Source organism: Panthera tigris, chromosome X (genome assembly GCF_018350195.1).
Source record: "Panthera tigris isolate Pti1 chromosome X, P.tigris_Pti1_mat1.1, whole genome shotgun sequence".
Taxonomy (NCBI): domain Eukaryota; kingdom Metazoa; phylum Chordata; class Mammalia; order Carnivora; family Felidae; genus Panthera; species Panthera tigris.
In genome coordinates this window covers 39,054,653-39,070,996 of record NC_056677.1, presented here as the reverse complement: position 1 = coordinate 39,070,996, position 16,344 = coordinate 39,054,653, and the positions used below count along the sequence as shown (strand labels likewise).

The 16,344-nt window shown below is 38.1% G+C and overlaps 1 protein-coding gene across 14 annotated transcripts in view; it reads right to left on the bottom strand.

Annotated features, from left to right (window-relative positions):
• Nucleotides 1–16,344, bottom strand: part of KDM6A (lysine demethylase 6A) — a 205,946-nt gene that overhangs the window by 149,979 nt on the left and 39,623 nt on the right. The window contains exon 1 of one of the 14 annotated variants that reach the window (XM_042973859.1): nucleotides 9,002–12,559. The exons of the other annotated variants lie outside the window; for them this stretch is intronic. Coding sequence (XP_042829793.1) covers nucleotides 9,002–9,067 — 66 coding nt within the window. The 5' untranslated portion in view covers nucleotides 9,068–12,559. Of the gene's footprint in view, nucleotides 1–9,001; nucleotides 12,560–16,344 lie in introns of those variants that run through there. 14 annotated transcript variants of the gene reach the window in all.

The following is a 16,344-nucleotide window of genomic DNA, read 5'->3' as shown; positions in this document are numbered from 1 at the left end:
GCAAACACTAATCTACTCTCTCCTTCTATGGGTTCTACTTTTTTAGATTCCACACACAGTTACGGTGAGATCATACAGTACTTGCCTTTTCTCTTTTTGACCTAATTCATTAGCACAGTGCCCTCAAGGTTCATGAATTTTTTTTTAATGTGACAATACCAAGTGTTAACGAAGATGCAGAACTGGAACTCTCACACATTGCTAGTGAGAATGCAAAATGGTACAGCCACTTTAGGAGACAATTTGACAAGTAAGTACAAAGTTAAACATACATCTATCACATGACCCAGCAATCTCACTCCTAAGTATCTGCCCTAAAGAAGTGAAAACTTATGTTCATACCAAAACCTATACACATACATACCAAAAACTACCGTTTATATAGCAGCATTATTCATAATCAATTAAAACTGGAAACAATTCAAATATCCTTCAACAGGTAAATGGATAAACTGTGGTACACCTATACAATGGAATTCTACTTATCAATATAAAGGAATAAAACTATTGATATAGCATGAATGAATCTCAAAGGTACTATTATGCTGAGTAAAAGAAGCCAATCTTCAAAAGACCACATAGTGTATACATTTGTCAAAAATCACCAAACACCTAAAAATAGGAATAGAATATATGTAAATTTTACCTTGAAGTTTATTTTATTTTTAAATTTTATTTATTCATTTTGAGAGAGAGCTCATGCACACGTGCGAACAGGGGAGGAGCAGAAAGAGAGGGAGAGAGAGAATCCCAAGCAGGTTCCGTGCTGTGAGCACAGAGCCCAAAGCGGGGCTCAATCCCAGGAACCATGAGATCATGACCTGAGCCTAAAGCAAGAGTCCGCCACTTAACCAACTGAGCCATCCATGGGCACCCTCGAAGTTTAATTTTTAAGAGAGGCTATATAAAAGTAAAAAACAGTAACAACGTGTTTTAGGGTTTGTAACATATATAGAATGAAAATGTATGACAATTATTCAAAAGACAAGAATGGGTGAGATGGAAGTACATTCTTGTTAAAGTCCATACTATACATGACATAAGGAAAATATATTTGAAGGTAGACTGTGACAAGTTGCAGTTAAAATTACAGAAATTACTAGAACTGATAAGTATAATAATCAAGCTATAATGTCAATTGTATTCCTATACATGAGCAATGAATAATTGGAATTTGAAAGTTTAAAAAATACCACTTATAGGGGTGACTGAGTGGCTCAGTCAGTTGAGCGTCCGACTTCAGCTCAGGTCATGATTTCATGGTTTGTGGGTTCGAGCCCCGCGTCGGGCTCTGTGCTGACAGCTCAGAGCCTGGAGCCTGCTTCGGATTCTGTGTCTCCCTCTCTCTCAATGCCCCTCCCCCGCTCATGCTCATGCGCGCTCTCTCTCTCTCTCTCAAAAATACATAAACATTGAAAAAAATTTTTTTAATACCACTTATATTACTCCCCAAAAATGAAGTACTTAGGTATAAATCTAACAAAAATGTATATGACTTGTGTGTGGAAAACAACAAAACACTGATGAAAGAAACCAAAGAACACCAAAACAATCAGAGAAATATACCATGTTCACAAAATAGGAAATGTTATTAATATCAATTCTCCCTCATTTATATAGATTCAATGCAGTCCCAATCAAAATCTCAGCATGCTCCTTTGCACATACTGACAAAGTGATCTAAAGGTTATGTGCAGAGGGGGAAATGGGTGACGGGCATTGAGGAGGGTACTTATTGGGATGAGCACAGAGTGTTGTATGTAAGTGATGAACCACGGGAGTCTAGCCCAAAAACCAAGAGCACACTTTACACACTGTATGTTAGCCAATTTGACAAAAAATTATATTTTAAAAATAAAAAATAAAAATTTTGATATAGGAAATTAGCTTTAAAAAAATAAAGGTGATGTGCAAAAAAAGGAACTAGAATTTCAAAAAACAATTTTGAAAAAGAACAAAGTCAGAGGATTCCTATTATCTGATTTCAAGACAATATAATAAGCTGTAGCTTGACCACTAGTCAAGACAGTGTGGTATTGAGGAAAGGAGAAACATATAGATGAGTGGAACAAAACAGACAATCGAGAAACAGAACCATGCCAATACAGTCAACTGTTTTTGGACAAGGTGCAAAGGCAATTCAACAGAGAAAGGACTGTCTTCAACAAATGGTGGTGGAAAAACTGAAAGCCCATATGCAAAACAACAATAACAAAACCTCAATACACACTTCATGAGGCAAAATAAAGACATATTCACATCTATGAATACAGCCAGCCCACATAAAAAAAAGAAAATAATCTCAAAAGAAAGGTAAAGGATGCAGGAAGAAATGACAAGCAAACAAAATCTTAAACATGTGGGTGACAACTTCAACAGTAATATTTTATGTTTAAAACATATACAGAATTAATATGTACAACAATGATAGAATAAAGGAGGGGTGAAGGGTAAAGTTTCTATGAATCTTGCATTGCCCAAGAAAAGGGAAAATATACCACTCAGACTTTAATAAATAAAAAATACATGCCATAATCCCCTAAAGCAGCTGTTTTCAAAGTGGTTCACAGACAAATGGATGTCTCCTAAACCCTTTCCGGAGGTCTGCTGAGTCAAAGTTATTTTCATTGTTAATACTAAGATGTTATTTCGCTTTTTAACTCTGCTGACATTTATACTGATGATGCAAAATTAATGGTTAGTAAAACTGCTGGCAACTTAGCAGGAGTTAAGCCAGAGGCACCAAACTGAACCAGACATCGTCATTATCTTGACTACCAAGCACGTATAGTTTTTTTCTTGTTAATGTCAGTTTCACTTAAAAATATCCTTGATGTGGGGCGCCTGGGTGGCTCAGTCGGTTGAGCGTCATGATCAGCTCAGGTCATGATCTCACGGTTCGTGGGTTCGAGCTCTGCATCAGGCTCTGTAATGACAGCTCAGAGCCTGGAGCCTGCTTCAGATTCTGTGTCTCCCTCTCTGCCCCTCCCCTGCTCATGCTCTCTGTCTCTGTCTCTCTTTCTCCCTCTCTCAAGAATAAACATTTTTAAAATTTTAAAGAATATCCTTGATTAAACAGTAAAAATCATTTTATTAAATGTCAACCCTTTAGTACACAGTTTTAATAACATGTGTGGCAACATGGGAACTTCATTTAAAGCATTTCTGCTCCATACGGAGGTGCAATGGTTGTATTGAGGGAAAGCATACGTGAGGTTTTCAGTTGTAAACAGAACTAGTCTCTTTTCACGCAACACCATTTTTCTTCAAAAGAATGACTAACGGGGCGCCTGGGTGGCTCAGTTAGTTAAGGGTCAGAGTCCTGATTTCGGCTCAGGTCATGATCTCACAGTTCTTGGGATCCAGCCCCAAGTCAGGCTCTGCACTGACAGTGGAACCTGCTTGGGATTCTCTCTCTCCTCTCTCTCTGCCCCTCCCAACTCACTTGCTCGTTCTCTCTCTCTCTCTCTCTCTCTCTCTCTCTCAAAACAAATAAACAAAAAAAGGAGAAGAATGACTAACAAACTATGCTTACTCAAACTTAGGTACTTGGAAGACATTTTCTTAAAAACGAATGAAATGAGCCTGTCATTTCAAGAAAAGCAAGTAGCAGTAATCTGATGCCAATGATCAAACTTGAGATGTCAAGCAGAAATCAGAAAGTTAGAAAACTTATATCTACCTCCACTGTGAGCTTGACAGCTTCCCAAAATTTAAAGGTTTTTCCGATGAGATTGGTGATGGTATTAATGAATGTAATTTTTTGGCACTGTAGAATACTGTCTCTTGACATTGGAATAACTGGTATTACTCTCCTGTTCCTTCCTTCATGCTTGCCTAACGGCCCCAAACCATCATGTTACTACTTTGTTTCTCCAATCCTTAAAAACATCTTTTGCTACTATTCAAAGGTTACGGTATCTTTTCAGTATCTATAAAACCTGAAACAAATCCTCAGTGACACACCCTCATCTTTGGAAAGAAAGAAAAAGAACCCTGTGTACCATCATCAACTCACTGCTGCTCCCAAAGCCTATCAGAGTATCAACAAATCATGAAAGGTTACAAAAAAACAATATATAGTAATCATTTGTGACATATTCTAAATAATATGTCACTATGAGTAGGTCCACAAAACCCATTCTCTTTTATGGACAAATCAGACCTTGGGTTAACTAGTTCTTCTACTTCTAAAACCTTTGATAAAGGTGAAATGTCAGATGTATGTATTAGCAACAACACAATTATGGTAAATATCCTAGTGATGAAATAAATCTAAAGTGAGAGAACTGCAAAAAGAGAAGGATGCCATAGCTTTGAGATTTCTTCAGTATAGGGACTCTTAGCTGGACATGTCCCTATTGAAAAGGCAGGGAGAGTATGCTGCCCATAAAAATTACAAAGATATTGGTTCCTATTTGGGATAGGTATGTGTGTTCCAACCAGATGCGGTAGGATGAACAAAAGATGACCTTATATGGCAAAATATGTGATCAAGTTAAGGGTCTTGAGAGGAGGTGCTGCTCCTGGATTATCTGGGTGGACCCTAAATGCAATCACATGTATCCTTTTGTAAGAGAGGCAGGAGTAAAGGTTTTCAGAGAGACACACAGAGGGGACAGAGATGTGAAGACCAGCCACCAGAAGCTGAAAAGAAGCAAAGAAGTGATTCTTCGCTAGAGCTTCCAGAGAATACTGCCCTGCAGTCCTGTCGCCCTTGATTTCAGGCTCCTGGCCTGTAGAACTGTGAGAATAAATTTCAGTTGTTCTAAACCACCCAGTTTGTGGCAATTTGTCACAGCAACCACAGGAAACTACTATGACAGAGTAGTTCTGTGCCCACTTATGTGAGTCTCATTCTCCTACCTGAGCTGTCACTTCGTGAACCAAAAACTAACCCCTACACAAAACTGCAAGGATTCTCGTGGAAGAGGAATGCCTGTCACTGCTCTGCTGGCATGCCGTTTCCTGTCCAATATCCTTCTATGTCAATCTGACATCAAGTGTGACTTAATCAGGTCTTACTTGTCTGAATGACTTTTGAGCCTAAGGCTCCCCAGTGGGCACTGCAGCTACTAATGGTATTTATAACACCAAAGTATCCAAACAGTTTACCCTTTTTAATGCCAGAGTTAAGTGCAGTGGATAAAAGTGTGGGCTCTGGAACCTTGGCTAGGTAGGTTTTGAATTTTAGCTTTGTTTTGTGTGGCCTTGGGTAAGACACTTCATCTCCCTGTGCTCTGTAAAACATGGATATTTTATAGCAACTACCTCATAGGATTACTGCAAGGATTAAATGAGTTAATACCACAGTTTAAGATACCAAGCAAAAATCCGAATTTTGGAAAACTTCTATCTACCACCACTGTGAACTTTATGAATTGTAGTTCATGATTTGCATCTTTGTCACAAACCACCTGTTTCACTAAGATTTTAAAGTTAATTACTGTTTGGCTGTACCTCATATACTCATATAGTTTTTAATTACGGTTATATCCCTTTCTCATTCCTGATGTTTTATATATATGCTCCTTCTGCCCTCTCCCTAAGCTTTACTAGAGGTACATATATTTTGCTCTTTCCAAAATCAAGTGTTGGATTCTTTATGAAGAGGTTTTAAATGCTGTACCACAAGTCACTTAGAATAGGACGTGTGTGCATATGATATTCGATACGTAACATCATCCTCTTTGCATGCCATTATGTTTTATTAAATGAAAGAGCTGGCTTTCCAGGATTGTGCACAGTCCCAGAAAAGGCCAAGTATTAGGTACATTATCATGGAGGGGAAAAGATGGAGAACTAGTTGCCTATACAGGAATCACAGACAGTGCAAGGCCTTGCACGATGCAGTGTCACCAACCATCCTTACCAAATCCTTGCTTCCTCCCAACAGTTCCCTAGACAGATCACTTTTTCTTATCTCCGTGCATTGTGACAAAGATTCTCTCCTTAAGCAGACTCAACTCAGGTTGCTCTGAGGGCATTTTCAACCAGGCCTCAACATTTTGGACTTCTGTGTTTCTCTCTGCATTGTCCAATATTAGCAAGAATCCTGCTAAACTCGTTTGGCCAGAATCCACCCCCCCTCCCCCCGCCCCCACCATCCTGCCACCCCACAGGTGATGTCTGATCACTCTAGCCTGACTTGGGCAACGTACTCTCTCCCTGCTCCCTGGGTATAATTCATTTCCCCATACTATATTCAGAGTCGAACCCAATCTCTCCCTCCCAATTCATGACCCCACTGCAGTGGTCCCTATATCTTTTGCAAAAGCCTCCCTTAAATAAAGCCTGCCTTATCATCTATAACAAATATCATGAATAATTTTCTCCTCAATATTTGGTTTATAAGGTCTACTATGACAAAATAATTCTTTTTTCCTAACTTATCTGTATAGGACCTACTCTGTTCTAGAATTCTGTCATACACAAAATCAGATGCTCTAAGTCACCACTCCTCCCTCCGCCCCTCCCCACACATATGCCTCTGATCACTTCTCTCTCTGGCCAGGATTAACTCTCATTCGTGTATCTATCCCCAGGTTACACGCCAGGGTTGTCACTCTAAATCATCAGATTTCCCATAACTGGCTTAGGCTATCTACTAGTCATTTCACCAAACTGACACATGTAAGAATGAGAAGAAACTGACTCTTTCCTATGAAGGTAACATCAAATAATGAAAAGTTTGAGCCAACATGCATTTCTCAGACCTGAGGGATATAATTTTTCAGACAGACTAAGGCCATTACCATGATTTTTCAAAATACCAGGTAAAGATACAATCCTGAAAGTTGTGGGAGGAAGAATGGAATATTTAAAAAAAAAAAAAAAACAATTACACAAAAAATGGCTCACCCCAAACACAGAAAGCTAAAAGGCAAAGAAACTGGTATCAAAATTGGTGAAAAATTATTTCCAACATCACGTGATCTTCTATAGCAGATAAACTCTCAATCAAGAAGCAGAAGAACAAAGAGAAACAAGGCATCTAAGAAACACAGCTGCAACACAAAGGTGAAGACTTGCTTCTTCCAAAGATGATAAAAGGCCAAATGATACAGGAGGAGAGAAGAGGGCACCAGGAATGATTTATGAGGAAATTATCCAGACTGATAATCAGACAATGTATCTGAAAAACAGGAAAAAGTATTCAGAAGCAACTGATAGTTGTTTGGCAAGAATTAGTGACAGGAACCCATGGCAAACAATAAAAGTTATTAAAACTTAAAAACAATTAAAAGCAATCAGCATTAGGAAAACACTTTTAAGTAAATATACATCATAATATACTTCTTGGCTTAACAATAAGGTAAAAGTTGTTTTATTAATTTAACCCAAAGCTGTTATACTGGAAGGACAGAGAAAAAGAAAAAGATGATTAAAACAATACAACTTTATCCTCCATACTAGAAAGCCAACAGAATGTAAATGGGGAAAGGGTGAGGGAATGACAAAAACAGCATTATAAGCATATTATTTAGAAAGATGCAAGTAAATCCCCAAAAGTAACAGTGAAGTTTTGAAGGTGGTATCTCACAGGACAGTGAAGGACTGCTGTTTTCCACTATACTTCTTATAGAACCACTTGTTTTTTGTTTTAATTTTTTTAACTGTGTACCTGTATTTTCTTAACTGAAAAAAAAAGAAAAGAAAAGCAATACATGGGTAAGATATGCAAACAAGGGGCTTAAAAAATACAAGTGAACATTGGAGGGCGGGGGAGCTATGGGACTAAACGAGGTAAGTAGGTTAAAAAAAAAAAAAAAAAAAAAAAAGCCAGTTAAGTAAGAGGAAAATCAGGAAACCCTTGGTGTGTCAAAGAAACTGAAAGAAGAAACCAGTCTACTGTGATGAATGTCGCTGAAAGGTGAAGTGAGATATAAGTAAAATAAAAGGAGCCTGACATGTAAATGTCATAGGATGTAAGTAGCAACAGCAAAAGGCTACCTAGAGCAAGAAGGACCACTAGTCTAAAACAGCAATGATCTAAAAGCTACCATCAGAATATACAGGCAAACTTCTCATTTTGAGACAAATCAGCATCCATTTCTTGCTCTGCCTGGGAGCATCCATTTCTTGGCTCCCAGGTATTAAAGCAAAACAGTAATACTGGATAAATTCCTGTCTTAACACAAAGGTAGCTTGTTCTCTATTCTGTTTTATACAACCTACTGGGTATTTGATGGGATTGAAACTCTCATACCTGGGAAAAAAGAACAGACCTAACAAGTGGATTCTGATTCAAGAGAAGATTAATAACTATCTTCATCTCCTGTGCTTGGATTCCTTTTCTTCAACCCAACGCTAGCTTTAGGAGTTTGATAGCTAAGAAGAGAAAACTAGGTGACATGAAGTCACTGTGGGAAAAAGTTTTTAAGACCTCCTGTCCAGGGGCACCTGGGTGGCTTAGCCAGTTAAGCGGTTAAGCCCGACTCTTGATATCGGCTCAGGTCATGATCTTGCAGTCGTGAGATGGACACCGGAGCTGGGATCCTCACTGAGAGGAGCCTGCTTGGGATTCTCTCCCCCCACCTCTGTGCTTCCCCTGCTCATGTACGAGCTTGCACATGCTCTCTCAAAAACAAATAAATAAACTTAAAAAAAAAAAAAAAAAAAAAAAAAGACATCCCCCCCCCCCCAACTAAAAGAACACCAAATAAAACCAATCTTAATAGGATTTTTGTAGACACTTGCATTGTATCTTTTTTATAATTTTTTAATACTTTAATGTGGTTAAAAAAAAAAACACATAACATTAAATTTGCAATCTTAGCCTTTTGTAAGTGTAGTGTTAAGTACTGTATATTCACGTAGTTGTGCTGAAATTCTAAACGCTTACCACTCCCCTTCCCCCATCCCACCTCTGGCAACCACCTTTCTACTTTCTGTTTCTGTTATTTTGCCTAGTTCAGATACTTCATATGAGTGGAATCCTATGGTATTTGTCCTTTTGTGATCAGCTTATTCCATTTAGCCTAAGGCCTTCAAGGTTTACCCATGCTGTAGCATGTGACAGGATTTTCTTCTTCTTTAAGGCTGTGTGATATTCCACTGTGAGCATATACTGTATCTTCTTTATCAATTCATCCACTGATGGACATTTGGGTTACTTCCACCTTTTACCTGTGAATAATGTTGCAATAAACATGAGTGTGCAAATATCTCTTCCAATTCTTTTGGATATATACCTAGAAGTGGGATCACTGGATAAGATGAATTTTTTATGTGTCATCTGGTTATAAAGCAGAGAACCAAAACTCAAAATGGAAAAACAAAACAAAAAACTGTGTCTCAGCTAAAAAAATATCTGAAGATAAATGCTTAAAGAAGAAAGAAAAAAAAAAAAAAGGAAAAAAGGGGTGGTTTGAGAGCATGGCCAGGTTAAAGACAGTACAAAATAAATGTTCTACGTATATAGCCCCACCAGCGCCAAAAAATGGTACTGCCTCTCTTGAAAAATAAGCTCGCAATTAAATTTAAACACATGCTTAACCATCTGATCCAACCATACCATTCCTGAGTATTCATCCGGGAGAAATGAAGACCCACGTTCCCTCAAAAACTTGTACGTGAATGTTTATAGCAGCTCTACCCATAATTGCCAAAAAGTTGGAAACAACCCAAGTGTTCTTCAACAGGTAAATGGATAAACTGTCGTATATGCATGCAGTAGAACACCACGCCGCACAAAAAAGGTGAACTATCAATACACGTAAGAACTTGGATGAATTTCAAGGACATTATGCTGAGTAAAAAGTTAGTCTCAAGAGGTTATATATTGTATGGTTCCATGTATATGACATTCTCAAAATGACAAAACTATAGTCATGGAAAGTAATTAGCAGTTGCCAGGGATTATGGGTTGGGGAAGGGTGTCATCACAAAGGAATAGCATAAACTCTGTATTCCCAAGGGTGGTAGGGGTTACACCAATCAACACATGTCTTAAAAATTTATAGAACAGTAAACCAAAAGAAAAAAGTCCATCTGACTACATGGTAATTTCTAAATTAAATAAATAACACTAAAGAACCATTTCAGGGCTCTGGAAAATGACATACAACAAACTTAAAGTATTATTCAAGAAAAACCAATAAACTACAAGAAAAACAGTGGGATTCTGCAGTATTCACCTGGGTACTCAAAAGATCCTGGCCCATCAAGGTCCTTGGGATAGTAATTCTACCAGGGCAGTCAGAGAAAGCTGTGAAAATAGCTGCTCAAATGACAAAGGGGGCTGGCCTGACTCGAAACTGCATGCTTAAAACAATAGCCATCTCAATGCTGAACAACTGAGGGGAGGAAAGCCAACATCACAGCTGTCTGAAGCTGAAGGTGCAATACTGGTAGGGGCAATCATAAAATCAGCCAGAAATTTTACTGGGTGACCTGAGGAATGAGACAGCCATAGTAGACCTTGATAAGCTCCCACATATTCCTGGGAATTTGGAAAGCTGTACAGACATTCAGGAGAGAGAAGAGAGATCTCTCGCTGTCCACCCAGACCTTCGCTTAAGCAGAGGGTATGAACTTGAAATCTGATCTCTGAATGTGGTCCCAACAGACACACAGACATTTCAAGTAAAGGATACCTTATTGGACCAAGGTGTTTAAACACAACTTCTTATTTATCACTGGTGATCATTAAACTATACTTGACCCAGAGGTGACTTCTAGGAAGCCAAACTTAAAAAAATAAAACCAAAAACTAAGGAAAAGAACAACTGAGCACAGACCTCAGTGGTCATACACTACAGACAAAAGAGATCATAGAATTAATCTAGGCAAGTCACTAAACAAATAAACAGCAACTGATCTTGGAGGTTGACAGGGGTCAGAATCCAGAGTTGCTACAATGTTATTACTGAAAATGTACAATTCTCAACAAAAATTTATGAGACATGCAAAGAAACAGACTTTTAAAAAAGGCTGGGGAACTATAAAGGAGATTAAAGCGACAAGACACATAATACAAAACGCGATCTGGATTTTAAAAATATCAACTATGGGACACTACGGGAAAAATGAGAAAATTTTAATATAGGCTATATATTAATTAAATAACAGTATTATGAACATTAAATTTCCCAAAAGTGAGAACTATACTGTGGATATTTTGGGCAATGCACTTGTTCTTAGGAAATCCATGCTGGAGTATTCAGGTAACTTTCAAGTGATTCAGTAAAACATGAAGAAAAATAGCACACACACACACATGTGGCAAAATGTTAACAACTGGTGAATCTAAGTGAAGGAAATTACAGATACTGATTGCACTATCCTTTCAGCTTTTCTGATTTGGTATTTCCACCCACCCCCCACCAAAAAAAAAAATTAAGAAAAAACTGGAAACAAATATCCAACCATAGAACAATCCAACAATCAGTGGACTGATTAAATAATTCCAGCACCTCCACTCTAGTTAAGCATTCTAGAATGGCTGAAAAGAATGAAACAGTAATATATTTTTGATACTGACAAAGCCTCTGAAGCCATTTTAAAAGGCAAGTTATTGAACACTGCATACATTTTTGAAAAAGCAAATACAACCACAAACATGTACAGAAGCACCAGGACAAAAATAAATAGAAACTGGTAACAGTAGAGGGACAGGGGAAAGCTTTTAGTTTGTATTACATTATTGCTTTCCTCACTATTTGCATTGTCTACACATATGCATACACTACCTTTTTATTTTAATGTCAATAGTTATCTGGGGGTTAGTCTGAAGGTATGTTTCATTTTCTTCTTCAGACTTAGAGGACAAAAATGAGGAAACTAAGAAAGGGGGAACATAGATAAAGGGAATTCAACAAGCCTCAGATTCTCTTTTCAGTAACTGAATACTTTGAAATACTTGTTCTTTTCTTCCAATAATAAATGTTTAAGGTTACTTTACTATAAATTTTAATAAAAACTCAGCGGGACTTTTTTTTTTTCTTTGAAAAGAGATGCGGCAAGGGAGGCGTACTCCTGAGTTTAAATCCTTCCATTCTGGAATTTACAACAGCAGTTCACCATTGACAGCTGTATATGCCTGGGTGTGCCTACATTCTCTCATCTAAACTTCACAACCACCCTATGAGAGAGTACAGCTTCTAGTATCCCCTTGTTTGAGGAAAGTGTGTCACTGAGAGACGAAGTAACCTACCTGAGGTCACACAGGTAATGAGCAGCTGAACAAGACCAGGCTGAACTCCACAGCACCTCAGGATGACTTCAAATAAGATAACAAGTAACACACTAAGCAGTTTCAGACTGCAAGCCACAACCAAATGGAAATCAACTAAGTAGATTAAGATCAGATTTTTTTTTATGAAATAAATATTAGAATGGGTCATAAGTTGTAAAAATAAACATTTCATAAAATTTGTGTTTATTATAGGACTGTGCATAGATGCTGAACTGCAATGTAAAATCCATCATGATGGATCACGGTAAAAACATTTTTTTAAATGCTGTTTTATTATGTTCCAGTGCACAGTGACCACTGTTAAATTCCATAAGCATTTGGGGCACCTGGGTGGCTCAGTCCGTTGAGTGTGTGACTCTTGATCGCGGCTTAGGTCATGATCTCACGGTTCTTGAGTTCGAGCCCCAGAGCCTGCTTGGAATGATCTCTCTCCTCTCTGCCCACCCCTTCTTGCTTGCTCTGTCTCTCAAAATAAATAAACTTAAAAAAAAATTCCATGAGCACCTGTATCCTCACATTTTTCTCCTAAAGTACACTTAACAGCTGAGAAATTTAGGGATCTTAGAGATATAAACATTACATACATAAATTATTTCTGAAGTCTCACGTCCTAACCTTAAAGTTCATATAAATTTTAGGTTGTTTCCCTAAGTTATTTTAACATAAAAACTCGTTGTCTAGCCCCAAAGTCCTAAGCAAAACTGACATTCCTGGGAGATATTTAAGTTTGATAAGCATCTACTTCCTCCTCCATCCACTATCAGGACTCTAGGTTGAGCAGAGCTGGAACTGGTTACTGTTATTTGGTTCATCTACCCCCAGAAATGCAATAAATTTTAAATCGCTCTACCTTTCTGTGGTGTTCATGCTGGGTGATATCAACGGTTTCTCCAAACCTCAATGTACGTATTTACAAAATATTCCTGCTTGATCAGAGATTTAAATCATAAAAACTTCTCTTACAAACCACCTCCCCCAACAAAGACAAGAAGCTGAAAAGAAAATCCTGAGCAAAGGGCATGAATGGACCAAAGAGGAATTACTAGACAATAAACATAGGGAAAATATATTGAATCTCATTAATAGTGAAATATTCAGTTTAAACTCTGAAATACGCTTTTTACCAATAAGACAGGGAAAAAAGTTAAGCTCAGTATTATCTAGGCTATTTTTTTTAATGTTCATTTATTGGGGGGGGGGGGGGCGCAAAGAGAGAGGGACAGAGAATCTCACACAGGCTCCATGCTATCAGCACAGAGCCTGACACAGGGCTTAAACCTACAAACCATGAGATCATGACCTGAGCCAAAATTGAGAGTTGGGCGCTTAACCAACTGAGCCACCCAGGCGCCCCTATCTAGGCTATTAAAAAAAAACTTTTTTTAATGTTTATTTATTTTTGAGAGAGAGAGAGAGAGCATGCACACCGGTGGGGGAAATGCGAGGTGGGGGGGGGGCGGGGAGGAACAAGAGGATCCGAAGTGGACTCTGTGCTGACAGCAGAGAGCTCGACACGGGGCTTGAACCCATGAACCCTGAGATCATGAACTGAGCCCAAGTCAGAGGCTTAACTAACTGACTGAGCCACCCAGGCGCCCTTGGGCTATTTTAAAAAGACACTGAAGACACTTCAAATGTAAGCAATCTTTTCTGAGACATTTTAAATGTTTTCCACTTGACCCAGCAATTTTGCACATCTAGATATTTACCCTATGCACAACTGTATAAAAATATATACAAAGGGGACGCCTGGGTGGCTCAGTCGGTTAAGCGTCCGACTTCACTTCAGGTCATGATCTCACAGTCTGTGAGTTCGAGCCCAGAATTGGGCTCTATGCTGACAGCTCGGAGCCTGGAGCCTACTTTGGATTCTGTGTGTGTGTGTGTGTGTGTGTGTGTGTGTGTGTGTGTGTCTGCCCCTTCCACACTCGCACTCGTCTCTATCTCTCAAAAATAAACATTAAATATATATGTGTGTACACACACACACACACACACACACACAAAGATGTTCACTACAAAACCAGAAACACAAATTCTCATCAATACGGAATTAATTAAATTACAGTACAGCTACACTGGAGATACCAAACAGCCACTTTTATTTATTTATTTATTTTTTTAATATATGAAATATATTGTCAAATTGGTTTCCATACAACACCCAGTGCTCATCCTAAAAGATGCCCTCTTCAATACCCATCACCTACCCTCCCCTCCCTCCCACCCCCCCATCAACCCTCAGTTTGTTCTCAGTTTTTAAGAGTCTCTTATGCTTTGTCTCTCTCCCACTCTAACCTCTTTTTTTTTTTCTTCCCCTCCCCCATTGGTTTCTGTTAACTTTCTCAGGATCCACATAAGAGTGAAAACATATGGTATCTGTCTTTCTCTGTATGGCTTATTTCACTTAGCATCACACTCTCCAGTTCCATCCACGTGGCTACAAAGGGCCATATTTCATTCTTTCTCATTGCCACGTAGTACTCCATTGTGTATATAAGCCACAATTTCTTTATCCATTCATCAGTTGATGGACATTTAGGCTCTTTCCACATTTTGGCTATTGTTGAGAGTCCAAACAGCCACTTTTAAATACAGGAAGGCTTGAAGGACTGACATGGAAAAATGTCCAAGACATATGACTGTTAAAAAGCAAGTGTCAAAACATTAAATACTGAGGAGCTTTTTTCCGTAAGATGGTGTTAATATATGCAATGGAAAAACCAGTCCAGACTGGAGCAAGTTAGAAGGCTTACAGAAGAGGTATCCTTAGTAAAATAAAAACTGACCAAGTTCTTCACACATCTTGACATCCTGAGAACATGATTTAGACAACTGATGAAGAATCAGAGGGTGACGGCAAATCAGTGATAAGCACACAGAAAAATAATCAGAAATAAAATTATTAAATTCATGAGAAAGTACTGCAGAGAAACATAATTACATGACCCAGCCATTACTAGAGTTTACACAGTCACAAATCAAACATCAAATACTGAGGTTAATAATACAAGTATAAAGAGTACAGTAGGACACTGAGAAAAAAAGAAAGATAAATCTTCACCTTCCGTAGTGGAAAATAAAAAATGCTTAAACCTGGAAAAATCAAGACAACCCAAGCATATCACTTACAGTCATGAAGGTAAATATGATCAGAAGAGGTAAAACTTAGGAAAAGAAAATAGAGGGAGCTAGGGGATACAATTTTTATGAAAAATTTTTAAGTTTTCGTTTTTTAAGTTTATTAATTCTGAGAGAGAGAGAGATAGAGAATAAGCAGGACAGGAGCAGAGAGAGAGGGAGAGAGAGAATCCCAAGCAGGTACTGTCAGTGCAGAGCCCAAAGCGGGGTTCTAATTCATGAACTGCGAGATCAGGACCTGAGCTGAGTCAGAAGCTTAACCGAATGAGCCACCCAGATGCCCTGAAATTTTATTGTAATTTTATGTGTATAATACCGTGTTAAATTTTAAAGAAAAGGTTAATTGCAAATCACAGAAAAAGAAACTAATGGCCAGTAAACCATGGGGCAGGGGCAGCCTCTTTCATGAGGTTCAATATTCAATAATATAGCTTCTGTTATGAGCTAGACACTAAGTGCTATTTATATATTAATTCGTTTAATTACAGCAGCCCTTGATCAAGGTACTGTTGTTCTCCCATTTTACTGATAGGAAAACAAATATAATGATCTAACCATGGTCAAACTGCTAACAAATGGCAAAGTCAGGATTACAACCAGAGAGGCTGCCTCCAGAGTCCATATGCTTAATCACTATTCTAGACTAACTAAAAACATGTTAGGTTGGGAAGAAGTAACTAGGGAATGTTCATCAAATTTCCCTTAATACAGGCTTACAAAGTGGTCTGAGTACAAACTGACAAATTTCAATGCAGAAAAAAATGTATCTATCAAAAATACAAATGCATGCATATGTACGTATGTGCATATTGCTAGTGTATGTGTGTGCATGCGTGTATTATCCACCCTCTTTTACCAGAGCAATTCTAAGAATTATTCCTACAAATAAACACACACATTGTATAAAATAACATATATACAAGATTGTTTGTACCAGCAAAATACTGAAAACCATCTAAATAAATACACATCAAAAGTAATCAGCAGACTTACTAAAAATATGA